General features: G+C 43.6%; 1 protein-coding gene across 3 annotated transcripts in view; it reads left to right on the top strand.

Annotated features, from left to right (window-relative positions):
- Positions 1–11496, top strand: part of IL6ST (interleukin 6 cytokine family signal transducer) — a 49959-nt gene extending 38463 nt beyond the window's left edge. For all 3 annotated transcript variants that reach the window (XM_060191057.1, XM_060191056.1, XM_060191058.1), the window contains 6 exons: positions 321–422; positions 1122–1268; positions 3062–3202; positions 3875–3971; positions 4921–5002; positions 6679–11496. In XM_060191057.1, coding sequence (XP_060047040.1) covers positions 321–422; positions 1122–1268; positions 3062–3202; positions 3875–3971; positions 4921–5002; positions 6679–7422 — 1313 coding nt within the window. In that variant the 3' untranslated portion in view covers positions 7423–11496. The remainder of the gene's footprint in view (positions 1–320; positions 423–1121; positions 1269–3061; positions 3203–3874; positions 3972–4920; positions 5003–6678) is intronic.
- Positions 11497–24393: the final 12897 nt, after the last annotated feature.

The following is a 24393-nucleotide window of genomic DNA, read 5'->3' as shown; positions in this document are numbered from 1 at the left end:
AGGGCATTTGAGGTTTGTATTCTATAAATCCTGAATATGAATTTAGGCATCAGATTTATTGACATCAATCTTTCTTTCTTTTTTTTTTTTGTAATCCACTGTGTTAGCAGTAGAACTAACCTTTAATTGTCATAAGTACTCTATGAAGTTTTGAGTCCAGTTTACAAAGGTATATCACGCAACTTAAACAGCTAGTTTTAAACGGAAGGCAAAAGTTCAATGACCATTAAAGTACAATGTAAAACTAATCAGTGGAATTAATTTAACTTTATTTGTCAACCTACTATTATTTATTTGCGTGACCTACTATTCATTTTTAGGGGACCTGGAGGAGAGCAAATGTTACTTGCTGACAGTCACGCCGGTCTATGCTGATGGGCCGGGAAGCCCTGCTTCTGTAAAGGCATACCTCAAGCAAGCCCGTAAGTCCAAACTTTTATTATTATTATTATTATTATTATTATTATTATTAAGTTCTATGTGGGGGCTGGGTGGTATCACACCAGATTAAGCACACATAGTACGAAGTCAAGTACCTGCTTAAGGATCCCGGTTCGAGCCCCCAGCTCCCGACCTGCAGGGGAGGGCATCACTTCACAGGTGGGAAGCAGGTCTGCAGATGTCTCTCCCTCTCTGTCTCCCCCCCCTTAATTTCTCTGTCCTATCCAATAACAACAGCAATAACAACAACAATGGAAAAAAGATGGGTGAGGGTAGATAGAATGGTTATGCAAAGAGACTCTCATACCTGAGGTTCCAAAGTCCCAGGTTCAGTCCCCCGCTCCACCATAAGCCAGAAATGAGCAGTGCTCTGGTGTTTCTCTCTGTCTCTCTCTCTCTCCATCTCTCTCAAAAATAAAATAAATAAAATACCATTTAAAAAAGAAAAGAAAAAAGATGGCCTCCAGGAGCAGTGGATTCCTAGTGCAGGTCCAGTGATAACCCTGAAGGCAAAAGGAAAAAAAGTTTTTTTGAGTTCTGTGTTAACAAAGACATAATCTCCTTTAATAAGGGTGTGTTGTTATGTTCAAAGCATTTCATATTACTAAATTCTTTTTTTTTTTTTAACATATATTACTAAATTCTAATGATAACCATTTAACAAAAACCTTTTGTTTCAGCACCTTCCAGAGGACCTACTGTTCGGACAAAAAAAGTGGGGAAGAATGAAGCTGTCTTAGAATGGGACCAACTTCCTGTTGATGTTCAGAATGGATTTATCAGAAATTACACTATATTTTATAGAACCATCATTGGGAATGAGACTGGTAATAAGATTATATCAGCCTTTCAAAACCAACTTTTTCTTAAGCTTTTAAATAATAATTTCAGGTTCACTATCTTATATTATATATCTGAATTTAGTAGATGATTCTCAGAGACAGATGAGAATATGCCCTATCATTGTTTTCCGGGTCCTAATAAAATTGCATTGTGTTCATAGGAAACTGTTATATCAGCATTATGTAAGTTGTTTCCTGACAGATTTTTAACATTTTTAATATTTTCTTTTTTAAAAAAAATATTTTATTTATTTATTCATGAGAAAGAGAGAAAGAACCAGATATCACTCTGGTCCATGTGCTGCCGGGAATTGAACTCAGGACCTCATGCTTGAGAGTCCAGTGCTTTATCCACTGCGCCACCTTCCGGACCATCGTTTTTAATATTTTCACGTTGTCAAATGTAGACCTAATAGAGCTAAAACATGGGTAGAATAGAACACACTTGTGTGTGTGTGTGTGTGTGTGTGTGTGTGTGTGTGTGCGCGCGCGCTTTTTAAAATTGTATGATTGATTTATACAGAGAAAACGTTTACACTGATCTGCTTACAGTGTTGAATTTTCATCTCTCTTGGCCACTCCGTTTCCTTTCATTGTCAGTCATCATTATAGACCTGCTGCTGCATGGGGTTTATTTCTCCCTCTCAAAGACTGTGATCTCAGTTTAACAAAAACATTCCCACCAGATGATCTGATACAGTCATGTTTCCAACAGCCTTCACTACCTCTCTTCAGACTTAACTACTTTCGAGTGCTAGAAACCAAGACGGTCCGCTTTCCTCGAAACTCTCTACAGTTGGTCACATGCTCTTAACTGTCCCTCTTTCCTTCTACGTTCTGGCATAACCACACACTTTACTTCAAGACAAAACTATCCTCCTTTTCTTTCCTTTCTTTTTTTAACTCACTATCAATGAGTTGACGCCCCTCTTGCTACTTTTCATTCCTTCTTTATTTTGTCATGAGGGTTATCTTTCGGACTTGATGTCATTTCTATCCCTTTCCCCCCCCCCCCCACATTTTACTTTAAGACAAAACTATTCTCCTTTTCCCTCTTTTTTTTTCTTTTTAATTTTTTTCCCTTTTATTGCCCTTGTTTATCACTGTGATTGTTATTATTGTTGTTATTGTTGTTGTCGTTGTTGGATAGGACAGAGAGAAATGGAGAGAGGAGGGGAAGACAGAGAGGGGGAGAGAAAGACAGACACCTGCAGACCTGCTTCACCGCCTGTGAAGTGACTCCCCTGCAGGTGGGGAGCCGGGGGCTCGAACCGGGATCCTAATGCCGGTCTGTGCGCTTTCCACCATGTGCGCTTAACCCACTGCACCACCACCCGGCTCCCTTCTTTTCTTTTAACTCACTATCAGTGAGTTGATGCCCCTCTTTCTATTTTTCATTCATTTCTTTATTTTGTCACGAGGGTTATCTTTCGGACTCGATGCCATTTTTATCCTTTTTTTTTCCTTACATTTTTTACTTTGTGCGCTTAACCCCGTGCACCACTGCTTGGCCCCCTTACACTTTTATTTGATAAGACAGAGAGAAGTTGAGAGGAGATAGCAAAAGCTTCACAGCTCATGAAACTCCCCCTGTAGGGGCCAGTGGGGTGGAGCCCAGGTCCTTGCATGTGGTGGTGATTTGTGCGCTCAGTTCCGCCCCACCTTCCAACTCTGCTTTTGACGAAACACTAAAGCTCTTCCAGAAAGTCCAGGCAGTGATTTTCTTTCAGCAGCACAGAATATGCCCTGATGTGTAAAGCACACCTGCTTTCTTCCAGCTGTGAATGTGGACTCCTCTCACACAGAATACACACTGTCCTCTCTGACTAGTGACACACTGTACATGGTAAGGATGGCCGCGTTTACGGATGAAGGCGGGAAAGATGGTCCGGAATTCACCTTTACTACACCAAAGTTTGGTAAGAGATTTGGATATTGGATTCCCCCCCCCCTTTTTTTTTAACTGAACCAAAGTGAAAAGGGACTTATTTTATATGCTAAATTTTTGTGATGAGCACGTCTTCAGACCCATAGAAGTAAAGTACTCATAAACTGTTATTTTTATATTATGCTTAAGTTGGTTCCCGTTGTTTGTTTCAACTGTAGAAAGGGGAATTTATAGTTGAATTATTATTATTATATAAAGCCAATTACTATTGGCTTTATATCTTCTCCAGTTGTACCCAGTTGCACTTACATTTTTTCAATAGACTATCTCCTTTATTTGGTGATCCATATGCAAACTCAAAGATAAGCGTTTGATAAGATTCTGCTGACTAAAGACCATAAATGCAGTGCATGGTTACATTTGAGAGCTCTCCTAGTTTCCAGGTGGATTATGGATCCAAAAAGTTGAACTGACCATAATCAGTTTGTTACTCCGACCAGCATGTATTCTGTGCTTGTGTGGGGGTGGGCATAGGTGGGGTGCAACTTAACTACAATAAGAGGGAGGCAGAAACACCTTTCAGTGTGAAAAGGCAGTAAAAAGTTAGGGTTCCTGTCCAGCAATAAAGTGCTTGGGAAATTGCATTGTTTCTCTTTAGTGTACATATTAGCAACTGCTTTCTCTTTACGCTTTCACTTTACAGCTCAAGGAGAAATTGAAGCCATAGTCGTGCCTGTTTGCTTAGCATTCTTACTCATAACACTCTTGGGAGTGCTGTTCTGCTTTAATAAGCGAGACCTGTAAGTACCTTGATATTTTTGCACTTTCTCCTAGCTTTCTCAGGCTATTTAAAGGGTTTATTTATTTATTTTTTTATTGGGGGATTAATAGTTTACAGTAAATGCAATTGTTGGTGCATGAGTAAAATTTGTTTTCTGCAAAACACCCCCAGCCTAGGTCCTCCTCCACCGTCAGGCACCAGGATCTAAAAGCCCCCCTCCCCCAAGGCTTTTTTTAAGTGGCTATACCATCACACTGCCCTTCCAGCAATGTGAGAATTCTAGCTGCTCCCTGTCAGCAAAACTTGGTTGTGGGTGTGGGTGGGGGCGAGGATGGCAATTCTACTCCTTTCTCCTGCGTCTGTAATGGTCTCTCATTGTGGTTTGAATTTCTGTATCCCAGATACCTTGGGGGTCTTATAAGTGTGCCATTTATTATCTCCGTGATGTATGTATTGAAACATAATCAATTGGGTTCTTGATCATAAGGCTATCCTGAATGGATTGCATTTTTAATTGTAATTGTTAAACTTCCTTTATTAAAAAAGCCAGAAATGTGTATTTGGCAACAATGTGAAAATTATTGGGTTGTCAAAAAAAAAAGTCATGATATATTTTTATGGAGAATTGCTTCATGGCTTTGTTAAAAACCCAATAGTTACCTGGATGGTTTTATTATGGAAGGGATGTGGCCAAAATTTATGTGACTTATTGCAGGATTTGCTGGCAGAGGTTTTGTTAATTTAGTAGTAGTTATGACTAGATCAAAAACGCTCACACGACTTGACTTTTTTGTGCTGATTGCAAGAGAACATTTCAAAATAAAAAAATATATATAACATTTCATTTCCTTTGAAGTACAGCCATCTTTGATTGGTCAGAGTCTTAAGATAATTGAATGGCAGTATTTAGAAAAAGACCATTCATGTGTTTCTATTGATACATATGCTAAGATTTTCTTTTTCTCCAGAATTAAAAAGCACATCTGGCCGAACGTTCCAGATCCTTCAAAGAGTCACATTGCCCAGTGGTCACCACACACCCCCCCAAGGGTAAGATGCAATGCTTGTGCTCTTATCATACACAGACATGCCAGTATGCCCTTATAGAGTTCAGCCAACATGAGTATTCAAGTTGAAATTAATTAAGAGTACAAAAGAAATTGATAATCATAATTTTAAATACCTATTCTAGGACTTTATTATCCTGGGATATCTGTCTTAAACCCTGCTAATATTTCTTAGTCAGTAAACATTTCAGCTACTTTTATTAAACTCTAGACTTGGTCTTTCTGTGAAGCGAGCATTTAGGACTGAATATTTAATCAGCTTCAGTTGTCAGCCTTTAATTTCTTTTTAAAATTTATTTGGATACATAAATCAGCAGGGGAGATAGAGAGACACCTGGCAGTTCTGTTTCATGGCGTGTGAGGCTCCCCTACAGGTGGGGGTTGAAGGTTTGAACCCAGATCCTCATGTACTGTGATGTGTATACTCAACCAGGTGCACCACTGTGCAGCCCGTTACTATTTTTACATTGATAAGCTGATTTCTAGAAACCTAAATTCTTTGAGTTTCCCCAAAGGGGACATTATTAGTATTTTTAATTCTCTAATCCTTGAATTTCAAATTAAATTAAAGTTAACAAATTAAAGTGGGTTGTGTATTTTATTGTATGAAGCCTCAATCATCTTGAGTCTATTTTTCTTAATGTCTTAGTTTTTTTTAAGTCTTTTTATTTTTATTTATTTATTTATTTATTTATTAGAGACAGAGAAAAATTACGAGGGGGAGAGGAGACCAAGGGAGAGAGACACCGCAACGTTTCTTCACCACTTGTGAAGGTTTCCCTTTGCAGTTGGGGCTCAGAGGCTTGGCCTGGGTCTTTACAGACTGTAATGGGAACACTTAACCAGGCGCACCACAGCCTGGCTTCCAGTGTCGTAGTCGCTGTGCCGAAACACTCCTAGGCGGCTACTCCGGGCATGCAATAAGAAAAGCTATTTGCTAAGCCCCCAGCCCTCACCTGCAGGGGGAGGGGTCATGATTCATGACGCATGGGCAGGTGTTTCTTTTCCCCTTTCCCTCTCAATTTCTCTATTGCTTAAAAAAAAAAAAAAAAAAAAAGCCGGGCTGGGGTAGATAGCATAATGGTCATGCAAAGAAACTCTCATGCCTGAAGCTTCAGAGTCCCAGGATCAATCCCCTGCACCACCATAAGCCAGAGCTGAGCAGTGCTCTGGTGTTTATCACTGTGTCTTTCTCTCTCTGCATCTCTCTCAAAAATATAAATTAATTAATTAAATTTAAAAAATAATAAGAGCCACTGGGAGCAGTAGATCCCTCCTCAGGCACAGAACCCCAGAAATAACCCTGATGGCAATTAGAAAAAAAAAAAAAAAAAAAGGAAGGGAGTCGGGCGGTAGTGCAGCGGGTTAGGCTCACATGGCGCAAAGCTCAAGGACTGGCAGAAGGATATCGGTTCGAGCCCCTGGCTCCCCACCTGCAGGTGAAACAAGCATTGAAACAGGTCTGCAGGTGTCTGTCTTTCTCTCCTCCTCTCTGTCTTCCCCTCCTCTCTCCATTTCTCTCTGTCCTATCCAACAACAATAAAATAATAAGGGCAACAAAAGGGGATAAATAAATAAATATAAATATAATTTTAAAAAAGGGAAAAAGAGAGAGATGAAAACATGCCATATGTAATAATCCATTTCCCTCTTTCTTAGCATAATTTTAATCCAAAAGAGCAGATGTACCCAGATGGCAATTTCACTGATGTAAGTGTTGTGGAAATAGAGCCAAATGACAAGAAACCTTTTCCAGAAGATCTAAAATCACTGGACCTGTTCAAGAAGGAAAAAATAAGTACCGAAGGCCACAGCAGTGGCATCGGAGGGTCTTCCTGCATGTCCTCTTCCAGGCCAAGCATTTCTAGCAGTGATGAAAATGAATCGGCACAAAACACTGCCAGCACCGTCCAGTACTCCACGGTGGTACACAGTGGCTACAGACACCAGGTCCCATCTGTCCAAGTCTTCTCAAGATCTGAGTCCACCCAGCCCTTGCTAGATTCTGAGGAACGGCCAGAAGATCTGCAATTAGTAGATAATGTTGATGGCAGTGACAGCGTTTTGCCTAGGCAACAGTATTTCAAACAAAACTGCAATCAACTTGAAACCAGTCCAGACATGTCGCAGTTTGAAAGGTCAAAGCAAGTTTCATCCGTCAGTGAGGAAGATTTTGTTAGACTTCAGCAACAGCAGATTTCAGATCCTATTCCACAGTCCTGTGGATCTGGGCAAATGAAAATGTTTCCAGAAGTTTCTTCAGCAGATGCTTTTACTGGTCCAGTTACTGAGGGACAAGTAGAGAATTTTGAAGCAGTTGGCATAGAAGCTATGGTTGACGAAGGAATGCCTAAAAGCTACTTACCACAGACTGTGAGACGAGGTGGTTACATACCTCAGTAAGATTAGTTCCTGTCACAACTTCAGCAGTGTTTTATCTAATTTCAGATAAAAGCAGTCTTCACTAACTGAAGATGGTCATTTGCCCTGAAGGACAAAATTGTACTCAACTCTCACATGGGCTGTTTCCAGATGCTCTGGAATCTTCTCTTAAGCACTACATAAACTGATATCATCCTCTGAATATTTTGTGCTGATTCAGGATGTTTGCACTGAAGAAAAGAAAGAAAAAAAGCTTGCCTGAAATTTATAATGTAAATTTTTTTATTCTGCCACCTATAAAAATAGGATTTAAAAAAAAATGTGCTAAATTTGGTGAGCACAGCTCACCAGTTTTCATGAGAATGGTCATCCAGGTGGCTTAGTTGAGTTAATAGAAAATGTGAGGAAGCACTGTCTAGACCTTCTGAGTAGAGGTCCCAATGGCACAGTTATATGAGTCCAGCTCTTACTATCGGACAAAAATATAAAATGGGGCTCATTTGTAATCATATCAACCTATAAAATATTACTTCTGTTCCCATGATAATGATGCTACCAGTTACTGGAGCAAAGGGATTAAAGCTATTCACTTTTTTTCCCCCATACTATATAATTATCAGTAATCTCACTAAATGTTTGAAAACTTGCTTTTTATCTTTATTGACGACCTTTTTGAAAACCCAGTTCAAAAACTCAGCAGAGTTCCCAGTTAAGAGCCAGGAGAATGTTAAACTACAAACATTTAAAAAAATGTTTTCCACATATAAAGACTTAAATTGTTAATTTATATACTGTAAGCACATATTTAAGCTCATTGACCCTTCCTGGTAAGACTTCAGAGTATTTCTTTGGTAAAGCACTTTATACAATATGCCTTTAGCTTCAAATGGTTTAATTGCATGCTTTGTTTTTTTTCTTCAGGCAGCCCAAGATTGGACTTTGCCTTCTCCTGTTAGGTGTTTGAAGTAAATTAAGAGAACTTGGGAGTATTCACCAAAATACTCCACAGTACGATCCCAGAAATATATGTGTTGACCATGGCATATATCACAGTTAGCAAACATTCTTATTACGGAGGCACTTAATGGAGGAGAGTTATTTTCATGTCTGCCATTTTCGACCGCAGGTGGAACTTAGTTTTACATTGTGATGTAGTAATACTTTAAACCTCCCCTTATTGCCCTGTCCTTTAGGGGAGAAGTGAGCCAAGCTCCCAGAGTTGACTGCTAAACCCGTCTTTGCGTCCTTGCTATCTTAGGTACCGGTGCTCAAAATAGACGCTGATTATGTAAGAAGAATCGCCATAACTCTTAGTAGTTACTGCTGCTGTCTAATGAGTTGGAGTAAAATAGGTTCTGTTGGGCCTAAAGTGCATGAGACTTGCATGCCCGAGGCACTAGCCATCCGAGTCCATCCCCAGAAGCCAGAACTGCGCATGCTCCGGCGAAAGGGAAGAAGGGTGGGGTTGCTTTTCCATCATGTTGCAGTTACAGAAACCTAGTCAAATTCACATAGTTCGTAGAAGTTCCTAGAGAATCAAAGGCCACAGATAAATGATATACATTTGTAGGTGAAATATAATTTAACTTTTTTACTCTTCGAATACTATCCACAGTATACTTCCTGTTACGCTTTATCCTTAGTGAGTGTGGTTGCGTTTATGTAATGGCGTGTATTTCTTAGGGTTCTTTCACATATATAGTCTTCTGCTTGAGACAAAGCAAATGCTTTATTCTGGTATTACTAGCTATACTTTATGTAGAACAAACATAAGATTGATAAGCAGAATTAGATGAGAAAAACTAGAGAAGGCAAGTAGAGACAGACAGACCACACTACAAGGTAATAACTGTCGCCACTGTCAACTTGGTTATCAAAGACTGGTCTAAGACAGGACAAGATTTTTCCGACTAAACGCCTGTCAAAAAAATTTTTTTTTTAATTTGGTTATGTTTTTCATGTCCTCAGAATAGTCATGTTACTACTCGTGTCTAGCTTTAATCTCACTGAAGCAAATAACAGTGTTGTAAAAAAGATTCTAGTATGGAGTTTGCACAGGTCAGAGGAGCAGTTATATAAAATGTGAAGTCATGAGCTAAGAGAAAGAGGATGAGGCCATTTGTAGAGGACAGTATGCGCCTAGACGACTTGTGTGTGAGACTGATAGGCCTTGGTGTAGTATGTGAATGTCCTCAGACACAAGAGCACATATTAAGTGGGATACGGATACGGATACTGTGTAAAACTCCATTTGGAATCTGTAATGTACATCTCTACCCCAAAGAGAAAAGCAACCACAAAACTTCAAAGTTCCAAGTGCATGTAAATTGCTTAGTAATAGAGAAGCACATCTAATTATTTGTGTGAAAAATAGTCTGTATAAATCAGAAGACTTACTTTCATTGAGTCTTTCATATGCAAAGAATTAAGTTAAAGCATATCAATAAAACACCCTCTATGTGGACAAAATTCACTATATTTGAAAGCTACCTCCTTAGATAGGATTTGAGAAAAGTCAAACATATCTCATATATTGACCACTTTATGTATTTTAATAGGTACTGGTAGTTTTGATGGCTTATCCTCCTAAAGGCGTAATGCTGAATAACGGTAAATCTATCAAACTTCAAACCATTCAAGTAAAAATGAAATCTCTGCTTTCCGTGTGGACCAGTCAGCACTTGAGTCAAGCAGGGGAGAGCAAAGTCATTCACATCTGTCCTCTGTCTCACCTGCTCATTTTATTTACACCCTTAGTCATCCAGTGATCCTATCTTACTATATAGAAAGTTAAAGGTTAATAAAATTAAGGTGCAATTTTAAAACAATAAAGCTCATACTTAAGGCAGTATTTTGAAAGTAACCTTAGAGGCAGAAATCAGAATGTGCAGATGTCTTTCTAACCCCAAAGCTAGAATCATTATATAAACATAGAAGCAGAACACTTGTAGAGTTCTCCAGAATACTTGCTTCCTGGCTTGTGTTGACAAAGTGAGTCAAGCAGGCAAGCTCACCCTCTATTCTGTTCCATGCCACAGCATGGTCTGCTGACTGGGTTTAAGAAAAGCTCAACTACATAGTTCTGCTTCAGTAATATTTGTTGAAGTGGGTAGACAAAATAAGCTATCTGAAACATTTTTGATACTGCGATAGCTTTATAATGCAGACACATTAGATTCCGCCCTCACAATGAGATCACTTTAAAATTGGACTTTCCTGTAAATTGAGAGGCTGAAGCTATAAATTAGCAGGACGCCTAGGTTTAGTCAAAAGTCGGGGCATTACCGTAGATCTTGGAGAAGAACTAACCTCTCCTGAATTCCTCGGGCTGTTCCTACTAGCAGTTCCTGTTCAGATCATTTATAAGCAGAAGTCAGAGATAGGGCAGATCAGGCCTCCAGAGCCCGTTTCCTATCTCCGGGATTGATCTGGTTCTCTCCATTGTTTGTGTTGTGAGTGTCCGGTAGTAGCGCGATACTTTCATCCGTACTGCATTAAGAATAAGTCAGCTCTTCCGTTCTCAACATGTCTAAAGTTGTAAGGGCTTTCTGTAGTCGGTTCCTCCGGACTCCACTGTGCAGTTCTTTGATGGGCCCCGATGAAGAATGTATTTAAGGCCAGTCGTGGTAGATGTTTCAGACCTCTGGATCCTTCAAACATAAGTTTTTTCCTGAATGCTAAGTACATTTCAGATGCTGTTACATTAATAGCAAAATGTGATGTGTGTTGGAGGCGTTTTAAAGGTGGATATCAGAAAACTTATTTACTATCCTTATATGTGTATTTTGAATAATATACTCTAAGAATAAGTGTGCAATTTGCTAGTGCAAGACAGTGATTAGCATTAGGTATGTTCCTTGTTTATTAAGTACGTCCCATTTACTTGTATGTGCAATCCTTTCATGTTTCTCTTGCCTTTTTAATCCCACCAGCCTACTTTACAGAGGGCTTGTCTAAAGTAAAGTATTTTTACCTTTGCAGTGAATTGCATGTGCTATTTGTAACCACAGCTGCTGTTCTTTATGTTGACAAAACTAAATGTTCTCATATATCAACTCAGTCCTTTAAATTTAATAAAGCCTTGTTCAAATGTTGTGTGTCGTCACTACTCACTGATATCATCAGTTTCGAGGGGGCCATGTTCATCTTTACTGATGTTGGGTCTTAGTAAACGAGATGCCTAATGAGCGTTTGGTGACTCATAAGAGGTTCGTTACAGCACCATGAAATCGAGCCCAGGAGGCATTAGAAGGGGGAGAGCTTGAGGCTGCTCATGCTGAACCTTCTCAGGTCCTTGTCTTCTCCCAGGAATCCATGCTGTGGACACCGAATGCTAAAGAATGGACTTGCAGGGGGTTGGGCGGTAGTGCAGCGGGTTAAGCGCAGGTGGCACAAAGCCCAAGGACTGAGATAAGGATCCTGGTTCCAGCCCCTGGCTCCCCACCTGCAAGGGGGGTCACTTCACAGGCGGTGAAGCAGGTCTGCAGGTGTCTATCTTTCTCTCCCCTTCTCTGTCGTCCCCTCCTCTCTCCATTTGTCTCTTTCCTACCCAACAACGAACGACATCAACAACAATAATAACCACAACAAGGGCAACAAAAGGGGAAAAAATGGTCTCCAGGAGCAGTGGATTCATGGTGCAGGCACAGCCCCAGCAATAACCCTGGAGGCAAAAAAAAAAAAAAGAAGAATGGACTTGTGGCCCAAAGTCACTCATGGTGTGTTAGCAGCCTGGGTTCTTAAGCCTCTTCCCCTTCTCTCTGTGCTATTGTCATGGTTTTTAAGAACCTAATAAACCTGCCAATTTTCTAAAAAAAAAAAAAAAAAAAAAAAACCCTGAAAGGCTTTTAAAATGTTTTTCTTTATTTATTGGCTAGAGACCGTCAGAAAGGGAGAGGGGAGGGGGAAATAGGGAGAGAGAGATGACACCTGGACCACGGCTTCACCACTTGGGAAGCTTACCCACTGCACGCAGGGACCGGACCGGGAACTCGAACCGGGGTCCTTGTGCACACTGTACCAGCTGCACCACCACCGGGCCCCCTTAAATTTTCTACTAGATTGCTATACGCACAACCATGACCCCTGCCCCACGGTTACTAGTGTATGAAACTTAACAGGCAACAATTCTATCAGGAAGAAAATCGGAACGATTAGATTTGTATGTCTTCACATTGTAAGTTTTCCTAAAATATACAATGGGGAACAGGAACTATCCACAAGCCAAACAAACTTCTTATATATGTAGGTTTTTTTTTAAATATTTTATGTACTTATTCATGAAGAAGATAGGAGGAGAGCAAAAAAAGAACCAGACATCACTCTAGTTCATCTGCTTTTGGGAATGAACTCAGGACCTCATGCTTGTGAGTCCAGTGCTTTATCCGCTGCGCCACCTCCTGGACCACGCCAGACAAGAAACTAAACTTCACTGCTCCATAGATTATAGAAATCATCAATTTGGGATCATGTGATTCTTTGTTTAAAATTTTATATTTGGCTATAGTTTTGCCAGGCTCAACCTGATTTTTTTTTCCTTTTTTTTAATTGGTAGGTTAGAGAGCAACTGAGGGGAGGAGGACAGAGAAGAGAGAGCAACTGAGGGAGGAGGATAGAGAAGAGAGCAACTGAGGGAGGAGGATAGAGGAGAGCAACTTCTTCTAGCGTTTGCCCTTCTTCCGTAGCCAGTCAACAGCGTCAGGTTGAGCCTGATGTAAAGTTTCGAGACCTCCTTTGAATCTGGAGAGGTGGCAGTCGTTGACTGTGTGGGTCATAGTCTGTCTGGAGCCGCAGGGGCAGTTCGGGTCGTCTCTGGCTCCCCAGCGATGGAACATAGCGGTGCACCGGCCATGGCCTGTTCGATAGCGATTGAGGTGGGCCCAATCATAACGTGCTAGGTCAAAGCCGGGTGGACACTTGCAGGGGTCTGTGATGAGGTGTTTGTTCTTGACCTCAGCTGACTGCCAGCTCTGTTTCCAAGAGACTGGAACAGAGAAGTTCAGTGTAGGCATAGGGGACCAGATTGGGTGACGAGACGTCAAGCGTTGGACAAGATGGGCGAAGATATCCGCGTAGATTGGCAGGTCCGGTCGAGCGTAGACGTGGGAAATGAATTTAGATGATGCCGCATCCCGACGAATATCTGGTGGGGCGATGTTGCTGAGAACTGGCAGCCATGGAACCGGGGTGGAACGGATGGTTCCAGAAATGATCCTCATGGAGGAATATAATTTGGAATCGACCAAGTGGACATGGGGGCTACGGAACCATCCTGGGGCACAGTATTCTGCAGTGGAATAGCATAATGCCAGAGATGATCATCATAGTGTGGAAGCGCTCGCGCCCCATGAGGAGCTGGCCAGTCTTGCAATGATGTGATTCCTCGCGCCCACCTTTGCTGCAGTTTTTATGAGATGTTCGTGAAATGACAGGGTGCGATCGAAAGTAACGCCAAGATAGACTGGCTGGGCTTCATGCCGGATTCTCGCATCGTCAAGCTGCACATTAAGCTCATGCGAGGCCGAGGCATAGTGTAGATGGAAAACAGAGGATACCGTTTTTGCAGTGCTAGGGATTAGTCGCCATTTTTTACAGTAATCAGATATCAGAGACATGTCTTTCGTGAGTGTTTCCTCGAGGATGTCAAACTTGGATGCCTGAGTTGCACAGCAGATGTCATTGGTGTAGATGAACTTCCTTGAAGAAGTTTCTGGAAGGTCACTGATGTAAATATTAAATAGCGTAGGAGCCAGAACAGAGTCCTGGGGGAGGCCACTTGAGACAAGTCTCCATCTGCTAGACTTGTCACCCAGATGCACCCGGAATCTTCTGTTTTGGAGAAGAAACGATATAGTGTTGGCCACCCATGGAGGCAGGCATCTTGAGATCTTGACTAGGAGACCACGGTGCCAGACCGTGTCATAGGCTGCTATGAGATCAACAAAGACAGCACCCGTCTTTAAATTCTTCTGGAATCCATTTTCAATGTAAGTTGAGAGGGCCAGGACTTGTTCGCAGGTAGATCTTCCTGGGCGGAAACCAGCGTGGGCGGGTGATAGGAATTTCTCTGTAAGATGAGAAATATGTGACAGAAGCAGCCTCTCAAGGAGTTTGTAACACACGGAGAGCAGAGAAATTGGTCTATAGCTGGTGGCCAGTGTTGGGTCTTTCTTTGGTTTCAAAACTGCTATTATCTTCGCACAACACCAAACTTTGGGCATAGACTCAGATTCCAAGATGTGGGACAGGAATGTAGTGAGCCACTTCTTTGCCGCGGGGCCCAAGTTAAGAATGAGTTCTGGGGTGATATTATCATAGCCAGCAGCTGTTCCCAGTTTAACCCTCTTCAGAGCATCTTCCAGTTCAGACAGTGTAAAGGGAGAGAGTTTTGGAGATGGACAAGATAAACGGAAGTGGGATGACCATTCATGGGAAATTTCTCTTTTCCAGACTGGGTCAATCTTAGCACGTCCAACTTGAGCTTGGTGACTGGCCACTGAGTTTGCAGATACGGGAGGATGGGAGACGGGAAGGGGTTGGCTACCAGCACCCAGTCTGTGAAGAAGCTTCCAGGCCTTCCTACTTGAGTGGGTGAAGTTCAGACTTTCCATGAGTTGTTGCCAGTGGGCTTGGCGTGCTGCATCCAGGGAGGCAATGAGATGGTCAGCCACATCTGGGTCGCCCGACTCATCATGCTGCTTTAGTAGTTGCTCGCATTCAGCATCAAGACAAGGCGTATAGTTAGCACATCTCCCATGAGGAATAGCGTGGAAGCTGCTTTGAAGATGGCTTGGCGGAAGCACCTGAAGGAATCTTCAGAGAGGATAGAGTTAATTGGAATTGCAGGAATAGATTTGTTGGTAAGATCACTGAACAGACGCCAGTTTGCTTTCTGAAAGTTCCATCTTAGTTTCTCCGAGCACAGAATCAGTGGGAGCTGGAGACCAATGTGGATGATAGCTGGGCGGTGATGACTGTGCGGGAAGATCTTGAGAACTTGTCTCGTAGCGGGAAAGGCTTGGCCGTTGACTGTTCTACTCCAGCACAGGTCGGGTGACGAGTCTTTATTCCATCTAGCACTGTGAAAAGAGCCTGGCTGTTTGGGATCGTATAATAGGGAGAGGTCATTCACTGAAGCCCAGTCGGCTAAGATAGAGCCGTCAGCACGAGTGGAGGAATATTCCCAGTCTTGGTGATGACTATTAAAGAGAGCAACTGAGGGAGGGGGACAGAGAAGAGAGAGCAACTGAGGGAGGAGGACAGAGAAGAGAGAGCAACCGAGGGAGGACAGAGAAGAGAGAGCAACCGAGGGAGGAGGACAGAGAAGAGAGAGCAACTGAGGGAGGAGGACAGAGAAGAGAGAGCAACCGAGGGAGGACAGAGAAGAGAGAGCAACCGAGGGAGGAGGACAGAGAAGAGAGAGCAACTGAGGGAGGAGGACAGAGAAGAGAGAGCAACTGAGGGAGGAGGACAGAGAAGAGAGAGCAACTGAGGGAGGAGGACAGAGAAGAGAGAGCAACTGAGGGAGGAGGATAGAGAAGAGAGAGAACCCGCAGCAGTGCCTCACCTCTTATGAAGCTTTCCTCCTGCAGGTAGGGGATCGGGGCTTGAACCTAGAACCTTGTGCTTGATAACGTGCACTTAACTGGGTGCACCACCACCCAGCTCCCTCCCTCAACCTGCCTTCTCCTGTCGTCATGTTCTACCCACTTTATACTAGGGATTCAGTGCATCCTGTCCAAAAACATTGTCAAATTCCCCTCAAAGTATTGTTTCTCAGTCCTGATAGCCCAGAGACAGAGAACTGATTTTAAATTTTGACTTAAGCATTTTTCTTTATGAAAATATAAAATATTCCTTCTGCACTTTAGAGATTTAAAAAAGAAAAATCCTTAGTACCACACAATCTCTGTTAAGGGAGAGCATTCTGTCAAAATTAAGGGAGTCGGGCGCTAGTGCAGCAGGTGAAACGCACATAGTACCAAGCACAAGGACTGACGTAAGGATCCCAGTTTGAGCCCCTGGCTCCCCACCTGCAGGGCAGTCACTTCACAAGTGGTGAAGCAGATCTGCAGGTGTCTCTTTTTCTCCCCGTCTGTCTTCCCCTCCTCTCTCCATTTCTCTCTGTCCTATCTAACAATGATGACATCAATAACAATAACTACAACAACAATAATAACTACAACAATAAAAACAACCAGGGCAACAAAAGGGAAAATAAATAAATACAAAATTCAAACAACCAACATTCATTTTTAAATTATAGCTGTTTCCCTGTTTGCTAAGTACTCTGCAGATATTCAAAGGAGTTTCACTCCTTGTAACTAGAGTTGTTTTTATGTCAGGAAAGTAGAATTTGCCATTTGCTGCTCTTGAAACCTGTAGTGAGTTCAGCCTACTTAAATGGCTGTATTTGTATATACACATAGGTGCACAAAATGGAAATTTTACTCAGACCTACAGGGATGCAGAGGTCACATAGTCTCCTAAGCTGAATATGGATCCCAGATCAGATCCATGGGCTTTACAGTCAACAATATTTATACACCTTTTCCACATTTGGGAGCTACTCTCTTCCCTGATCCAGCTTTCTGGCCCTTTTTCCAGCCATAACATCTTCCCAGACAGTAACTTGGGTCCACCTGCATATCAGATGTCAGGCTCAGGGAAAAACTAATATAGTCATGGCCCTTTGGAATATAACTAAAATAGGCCTACTAACTATCTACAAAACAGAGACCCCACATATCTTCATCTGCCCTATTCCAGCCTTTAGGTACATGATTAGTCAACAATTTGTTTGGCTCTATATGTCAACTCTTTTTTCAGCCACCAGTTTCCAGATGTTACCAAGATGCCAACTGGACTTCACTGGACAGACAACCCCACCAGTGTGTCCTGGAGCTCCACTTTCCCAGAGCCCTGCCCCGCCAGGGAAAGAGAGAGGCAGGCTGGGAGTATAGATTGACCTGCCAACGCCCATGTTCAGCGGGGAAGCAGTTACAGAAGCCAGACCTTCCACCTTCTGCATCCCATCATGACCCTGGGTCCATACTCCCAGAGGGATAGAGACTAGGAAAGCTGTCAGGGGAGGGGTGGGATATGGAGGTCTGGGGGTGGGGACTGTGCAAAATTCTGCCCCTCTTATCCTATGGTTTTCGTCAGTGTTTCCTTTTTATAAATAAAAATTTATAAAAAAAAGTTTCTAGTAAAAGCATACTTTTTAAAAGTTGATTCTGATCAGACAAAATATATCAGCTGGATAGTCAGCCTTTTTTTACCCCGTGTACACCCCAGGCCTCACTGCACTGGATGAAGTTTCGTTGTTCTAGCACTTGCCCCCTCTCCCTCTGTCTCTATCTGGAAAAGTTGAAAATTGAGGTAGTAAAGCCCCTGGAACATCAACAACAAAAACCTAAAGTTACAATCTCTTGAGTTCTAGTGACATTGTGTTAACTTCATTGAGTGCAGCTGCACGTTGTCTGGCTGGGGGTCTCCTGCGTGACCTTGTCCCTTCACGCTGCCCTGCTTGCCAGGCTACCTTCCTGGCCTCTCAGACCATTGGTATCACCGACTCCTTGTTCCCACCTGAACATCTCTGGTCATTGTTGATGCAAATCATCTGATCAGTTAAACAGAACGTGGCACCTACCCTGTTCTGTCTCTAATGTTTTTTAAAGATTGACTCAGGGGGCTGGGTGGCAGTGCACTCGATTAAGTGCAGCTAGTACAATGTGCAAGAACCTATGTTCAAGCCCTGGCTCCCCACCTGCAGTGGGAATGCTTTGCTAGCAGTGAAGCAAGTCTGCAGGTGTCTTCCCCCAACCCCTGCCCAATTTCTCTCTGTCTTATCTGGCACTGAGCCCCATCGACTGGAGGCAAAAAAAAAAAAAAAAAAAAAAAAAAAAACCTTAAAAATTATACTTACTGAATGAGAGACCAAATCCAGATCTTATATACAAGTTGATGGATCTAACTCATCTTACATCAGTGACTTTTTGTAAGTGGGTTGTTTCCACAATCATGCTTTTATTTAATACTCATGCACGTTGCTGAGCCTTGCTCAGACATGATCTCTCTGCTCCTCGCTAACTTCAGAGACACCACAGCACTGAGTATGCTGTCAGTCTTCCCACTGTGGTGCTGGGAGCTCGAACCTATGTTACAGGCATGCATGGCATTGCAGGCACCCTACTGGGCGAGCTGTCTCCATGGTCCCAGGATCTTCTTAAATGAGTGAAATGAAAGAACATATTTAAGGGGGCCGAGCAGTAGCGCAGTGGGTTAAGCACACACAGCACCAAATGCAAGGGCCGTAAGGAGAGTCGCTTCACAAGCGGTAAAGCAGGTCTACAGGTGTCTATCTTTCTCTCCCCCTCTCTATCTTCCTTCCCTTCTCAACTTCTCTCTGGCCTATCAAAAAACAAACAAACAAACAAACAAAAATGGCCTCCAGGAGCAGTCAATTCATAGTGCAGGCACTGAGCCCCAGCGATAACCTTGGAGGCAAAAAAAAGAAAATATTTAACTCAAGGGCATTGGAACACTGACAACAGGAAACAATTCTGCTTAAACATTCAAAGAATGATAAAGAGCCACTGTTCACCAAAGACAACTCTTTTTTTTTTTTTGCCTCCAGGGTTATTGCTGGGGCTCGATGTCTGCACCAGAATCCACTGCTCCTGGAGGCCACTTCCCCCCCTTTTGTTGCCCTTGTTGTTTCATCGTTGCTGTGGTTACCATTGTCGTTATTGATGCCATCGTTGTTAGATAGGACAGAGAGAAATGGAGAGAGGAGGGGGAGACAGAGAGGGGGAGAGAAAGACAGACACCTGCAGACCTGCTTCACCGCCTGTGAAGCGACGCCCCTGCAGGTGGGGAGCCCTACTCCAGTCTTTGTGCTTCGCACCATGCTTAAGCCACTGTGCTATCGCTCGGCCCTCACACTAAAGACAGTTCTACCAATCACATCTGAACTACTGCACCAGCATTGGTGCCTCAGGAAGGACCACCAAGAAGATATAAGTTCCATGTTAAAAGTGTGACAAGAGGCGTCCGGGAGGTGGTGCACCCAGTTAAGTGCACACGTTACCACGCACAATGACCTGGGTTCAATCCCCCACTCTCCCTCTGCAGGGGGGATGCTTCACCACTGGTTTACAAATGTCTGTCTCTCTCCCTCTCTATCTGCTCTCCCCTCTCAATTTCTTTATGCTCTTGATGGATTTTTTTCTGCTTTTGTTGAATAGAACGGAGAGAAATTGAGAGGGGAGGAAGAGATGAGGAGGGAGAAAAAGACATCTGTAGACCTGCTTCATCGCTTGTGAAGTGCCCCCAGCCCTACCCCCTACCCCCCACCCCCGAGCGCAAGTGGGGAGCCCGGGAGCTCAAACCCGGATCTTCGTGTGGGTCCTTGCACTTAGTACTACTATATTCACTTAACCAAGTGTGCCCCCTAATTTCTCTCTCCTATCCAATAAGATAGACAGGAAAAAAAATTAAAAAGGGAAAAACGTCTGCTGGGAGTGGTGGCTTTGTAATGTGGGCACTGAGGCCCACTGATAACCCTGATAGCAAAAATAAATAATAATAATAATAGAAAGTAAAAATAAAAAATCAAACCCCAATATATGACTAGAATAACGGACTACTCGTGTTACTGGTGCAATATGCAGCTATGTCCTGCATGACCTTCCCTAGGTGATGTTTCTGGTCCTGCTGTGGGGACCCAGGGCTGGCACAGGATGAACAGCGAGCAGCACAAACACAGCACACATGGAGCGCTTACCCCGGAAACTCTCATGGGACCGTTATCAGAAACACCTTCAGACTCACAGGCTGACAGGTAGAAGGACTCACTCAGTGCTGTCTGACTCCAGTGCTGACTTCAAAGCCCACGGCCATTGTTGTGGGTACCAACTGCTCCCAGGTCGCAGCAAAAACCCTAATGATAAGCCGGTCCCAGGCCCGCTCACACAGCACCACACTTGGCTCTTCTCTCTGAGTGTCTTTCTCCCCTCTCCCCGCTTGGTTCCCTATTGTCATCTGATGCCCTCAAGCTTTGCCCAGCTGTCCACGTCAAGGCACCCCAGGTGAGCCCTGACCCCAGAGCAGTGCTTAATAATCGGCATCCTGGGAGTCGGGCGGTAGCGCAGCAGGTTAAGCTCAAGGACCAGAGGAAGGATGTCGGTTCGAGCCCCCGGCTCCCCACCTGCCTGGCCTGGCTCTGAAGGCTGCTCCTGCCCCACCCAGCACGTGCACCTGTACCGACCACAGACAAGCAAACACTCATTCCTGAGGAAGATGCATCTGAACACAATCTGCAGTCTCGTTAGTTCAGCGAAGGTCCCAACAGTGAAATCCGTTGTAACCAGTGGCAAAAGTACCTTGAGGCAGGGCACCTTTCTCTCAGCGCTCAGATCCCAGGTGGTCCTGCCAGGCTCCACCTCAGGCTTCTCCCTCCTGCGACTTCTGGCAGGTCCAGTCATCTCCGATGAAACCACTAGGGGGCAGCATTGGCAGCGCGAAGGGCCGGCCGCAGCCCGGCTGCTTTGTCATTTGCATTTCCACCTGTAGAGAGAGACTAAAGTCTCCCTCTGACAGTGTTGTAAACCAGTGGTGAATTGACAAAGAAAAAAAAAAAAACGCTCTCTTCTGAATCTAAAGTGAAAGCATCTTCTGATTCCTGGCCAGCCCACCTCCTCCAAAGAAAAAGCTTGTATAAAGTAAAAATACACTCTGAGAGAAAAAGAAAACACACACACACACACACACACACACACACACACCTCGTCCCAGAGCAAAAGTGAAGTTTGCCTGAATTAAAGGTCTCAACATTTCTCACAAGGAGCTAAAGCCATGAACCTCCTAAAATAAATTTACATAAACTGCTGATCCAAAAATAGTGAGAGGTCCTTCATACTTTAAGGGCACAACCTTCTCAGTCAGCTCTGGGTTCCATAGAAACCTTTGTCCCATCACTTTCAAGTGTTAAGTCTTTGGATGATACTATTTGCTTGTTTGTTTTATTCATTTAGAGCACTGCTTAGCTGTGTCTTGTGGTGGGACCAAGAATTGGACCTGTGATCTTATAGCCTCAGGCATAAAAGGTGTTTGCAAAACTATTATGCTAACTCCCAGGCCCAATCCTATTTTTTTTATTATTATTTTTTTAAACCTTTTTTTTTAAATATTTATTTTATTTATTTATTCCCTTTTGTTGCCCTTGTTGTTTTATTGTTGTAGTTATTATTGTTGTTGTCGTTGTTGGATAGGACAGAGAGAAATGGAGAGAGGAGGGGAAGACAGAGAGGAGGAGAGAAAGATAGACACTTGCAGACCTGCTTCACTTCCTGTGAAGTGACTCCCCTGCAGGTGGGGAGCCGGGGTTCGAACCGGGATCCTTATGCTGGTCCTTGTGCTTTGCGCCACCTGCGCTTAACCCGCTGCACTACAGCCCGACTCCCCTAATCCTAATTTTTTATATTTATTTATTTTCCTTTTTGTTGTCCTTGTTGGTTTTTGTTGTTGTTGTTATTGTTGTCGTTGTTGGATAGGACAGAGAGAAATGGAGAGAGGAAGGGAGACAGAGAGGGGAAGAGACAGACAGACACCTGCAGACCTGCTTCACCGCCTGTGAAGCGACTCCCCTGCAGGTGGGGAGCCGGGGGCTCAAACTGGGATCCTTACGCTGGAGCCTCACTGATTTTATTCTCTCTCCCCTCTAGTGTCTTCTGGAGTTCATCTGTTTTGTTACCCTGTTCTGATACTGTTTTAGCTTGTTCAGCTAGTTGTGTTCTTAGCTCAGCTATTTCAGCTTTCAGCTCTCTAATAACCTTGAGATAATTAGATAATTAGTGTTCTCTTCCAGAGTCTCATTTGCTGTTTCTGCATTTCTGATGACAATTCTTTCAAACTCTTTACTCACTCCTGTGACTATTTCCTTAACTAGGAGACTGGAACTAAGATCAAAGCAAAGCTGAAGCAGGGATTCCAGAAGAAGTTCCAGAGGATGGGAAACTGGAAAAGGTAGGCAAACAAAATCTTGCCCTAGAGTCTCCAGGGGAGCACAGTCCCATGGACGAATTCACTTCTTTACACCCTGTGTGGCCCGGGGGATATCTAACCCACAACACTGTAATCTAGTCTCTGTTCTGGGGAGCCAGCCATGAGAAGTCTGGAATTAGCATAAGATAGGAGACTATCCATCTGTCAGGAAATTAATATCCTGCAAATTCATCTTTTTTTTTTCCCCTGGAACTGTTCTTTTTTCTTTTCCTGGAAACAAGACTGGATGATACAACTTGTCTTGGGAGGGGTCAGACTTGCACGCGCGCACGTGCACACACACACACAGTCTACACACACTCCTGGAGAAAAATGTTCAGCTTAGTTTCTTTTTTTTTAAATAAATCATAATTTTTAAATTATCTTTATTTATTTATTGGATAGAAAGAGCCAGAAATCAAGAGGGAAAGGGGAGGTAGAGAGGAAGGGAGACACAAAGACACACGCAGCCCTGTCTCACCACTCACAAATCTTTCCCCCTGCAGGTGGGGACCGGGGCATCGAACCCAGGTCCCTGAGCATCATAATATGTGCGCTCATCCAGGTGTGCCAACATCTGGCCCCTTCAGCTTTGTTTCTAAGGAAGTAATTCTTATGTATTTGGAAAGGCAAGTGGAAGTTCTCCCCATCGTGTGGGTTGCTGCTTGTGCAGGAATAGCTGTGAACAGCCAGTTCTGGCTTGGGGCGCGCCAGCACTGAGGATTTTCCACTTTGAGGATACTGAACCCTGCACCCGAGAGAGAGAGAGAGAGAGAGAGAGAGAGAGAGCTCCAGAGAAAGGGAGTGAGGGAGGGAGAGAATCCAGTATTTGGAAGACAAGAACAGAATCCATGTCCCTGAGACTCTCATGGAAGACTAACTTGAAGAGGTAGCGAGGTCATTTGGCAGCTCATCCTCCATGGAGTGGGAGCCATGCTATCTGTCGAGAGGAGGTGAGACTTCCAGAAGAAGCTTGAGGAGCAGAAGAGAGTCTGAGGAAGAAAGCGGAAGGCTGTGAGAATGGGGTGTGAGGTCTGCCTGATTCTACCCTTGCTGGGGGTGAGGGTAGGAATGAGTCCTTGTAGCGCTTTTGTTCATCATGACCATCAGGCTCCCCCCACAGCTCTGACAGAGTTAAGTATTTGCATTTTGAGGACGTTTTAAGTATCTGAATAGGTAAGATTTTAAAACATAAGTGTAACGTTACATTAAAACAGCATTATGACTTTATTTTTTGAAAGGTTAGCATGCAGAAGCATTTGTAATCAAACATCTTTAAAGCCTCTCCCCATTCAATAGCCACTGTTCTTCTTCTAGCGTTTGTCCTTCTTCCGTAGCCAGTCAACAGCGTCAGGTTGAGCCTGATGTAAAGTTTCGAGACCTCCTTTGAATCTGGAGAGGTGGCAGTCGGTGACTATGTGGGTCATAGTCTGTCTGGAGCCGCAGGGGCAGTTCGGGTCGTCTCTGGCTCCCCAGCGATGGAACATAGCGGCGCACCGGCCATGGCCTGTTCGATAGCGATTGAGGAGGGCCCAATCATAACGTGCTAGGTCAAAGCCGGGTGGACGCTTGCAGGGGTCTGTGATGAGGTGTTTGTTCTTTACCTCAGCTGACTGCCAACTCTGTTTCCAAGAGTCTGGAACAGAGAAGTTCAGTGTAAGCGTAGGGGACCAGATTGGGTGACGAGACGTCAAGCGTTGAACAGGGTGGGCGAAGATATCCGTGTATATTGGCAGGTCCGGTCGAGCGTAGAAACGTCCGCAAGACACGATTTGGCGTAGATGGCTCGGCCGTGTTTAGGATGGAGATTATAGCATATTAAATCGAATCCACTGATGGTGAATCGAGCAGCTTCATCGACTGCTATATGTGTTTCTTGTAGGCAGATAACATCTGGTGATGCCCAAGAGCACAGGCCCTCCACGCACGTGCGTCGCGGGGCTCGTT

This window comes from Erinaceus europaeus, chromosome 5 (genome assembly GCF_950295315.1).
Source record: "Erinaceus europaeus chromosome 5, mEriEur2.1, whole genome shotgun sequence".
In the NCBI taxonomy this organism is placed as follows: domain Eukaryota; kingdom Metazoa; phylum Chordata; class Mammalia; order Eulipotyphla; family Erinaceidae; genus Erinaceus; species Erinaceus europaeus.
The sequence above is the reverse complement of the archived record's forward strand: the minus strand, read 5'-3'. Positions and strand labels throughout refer to the sequence as shown.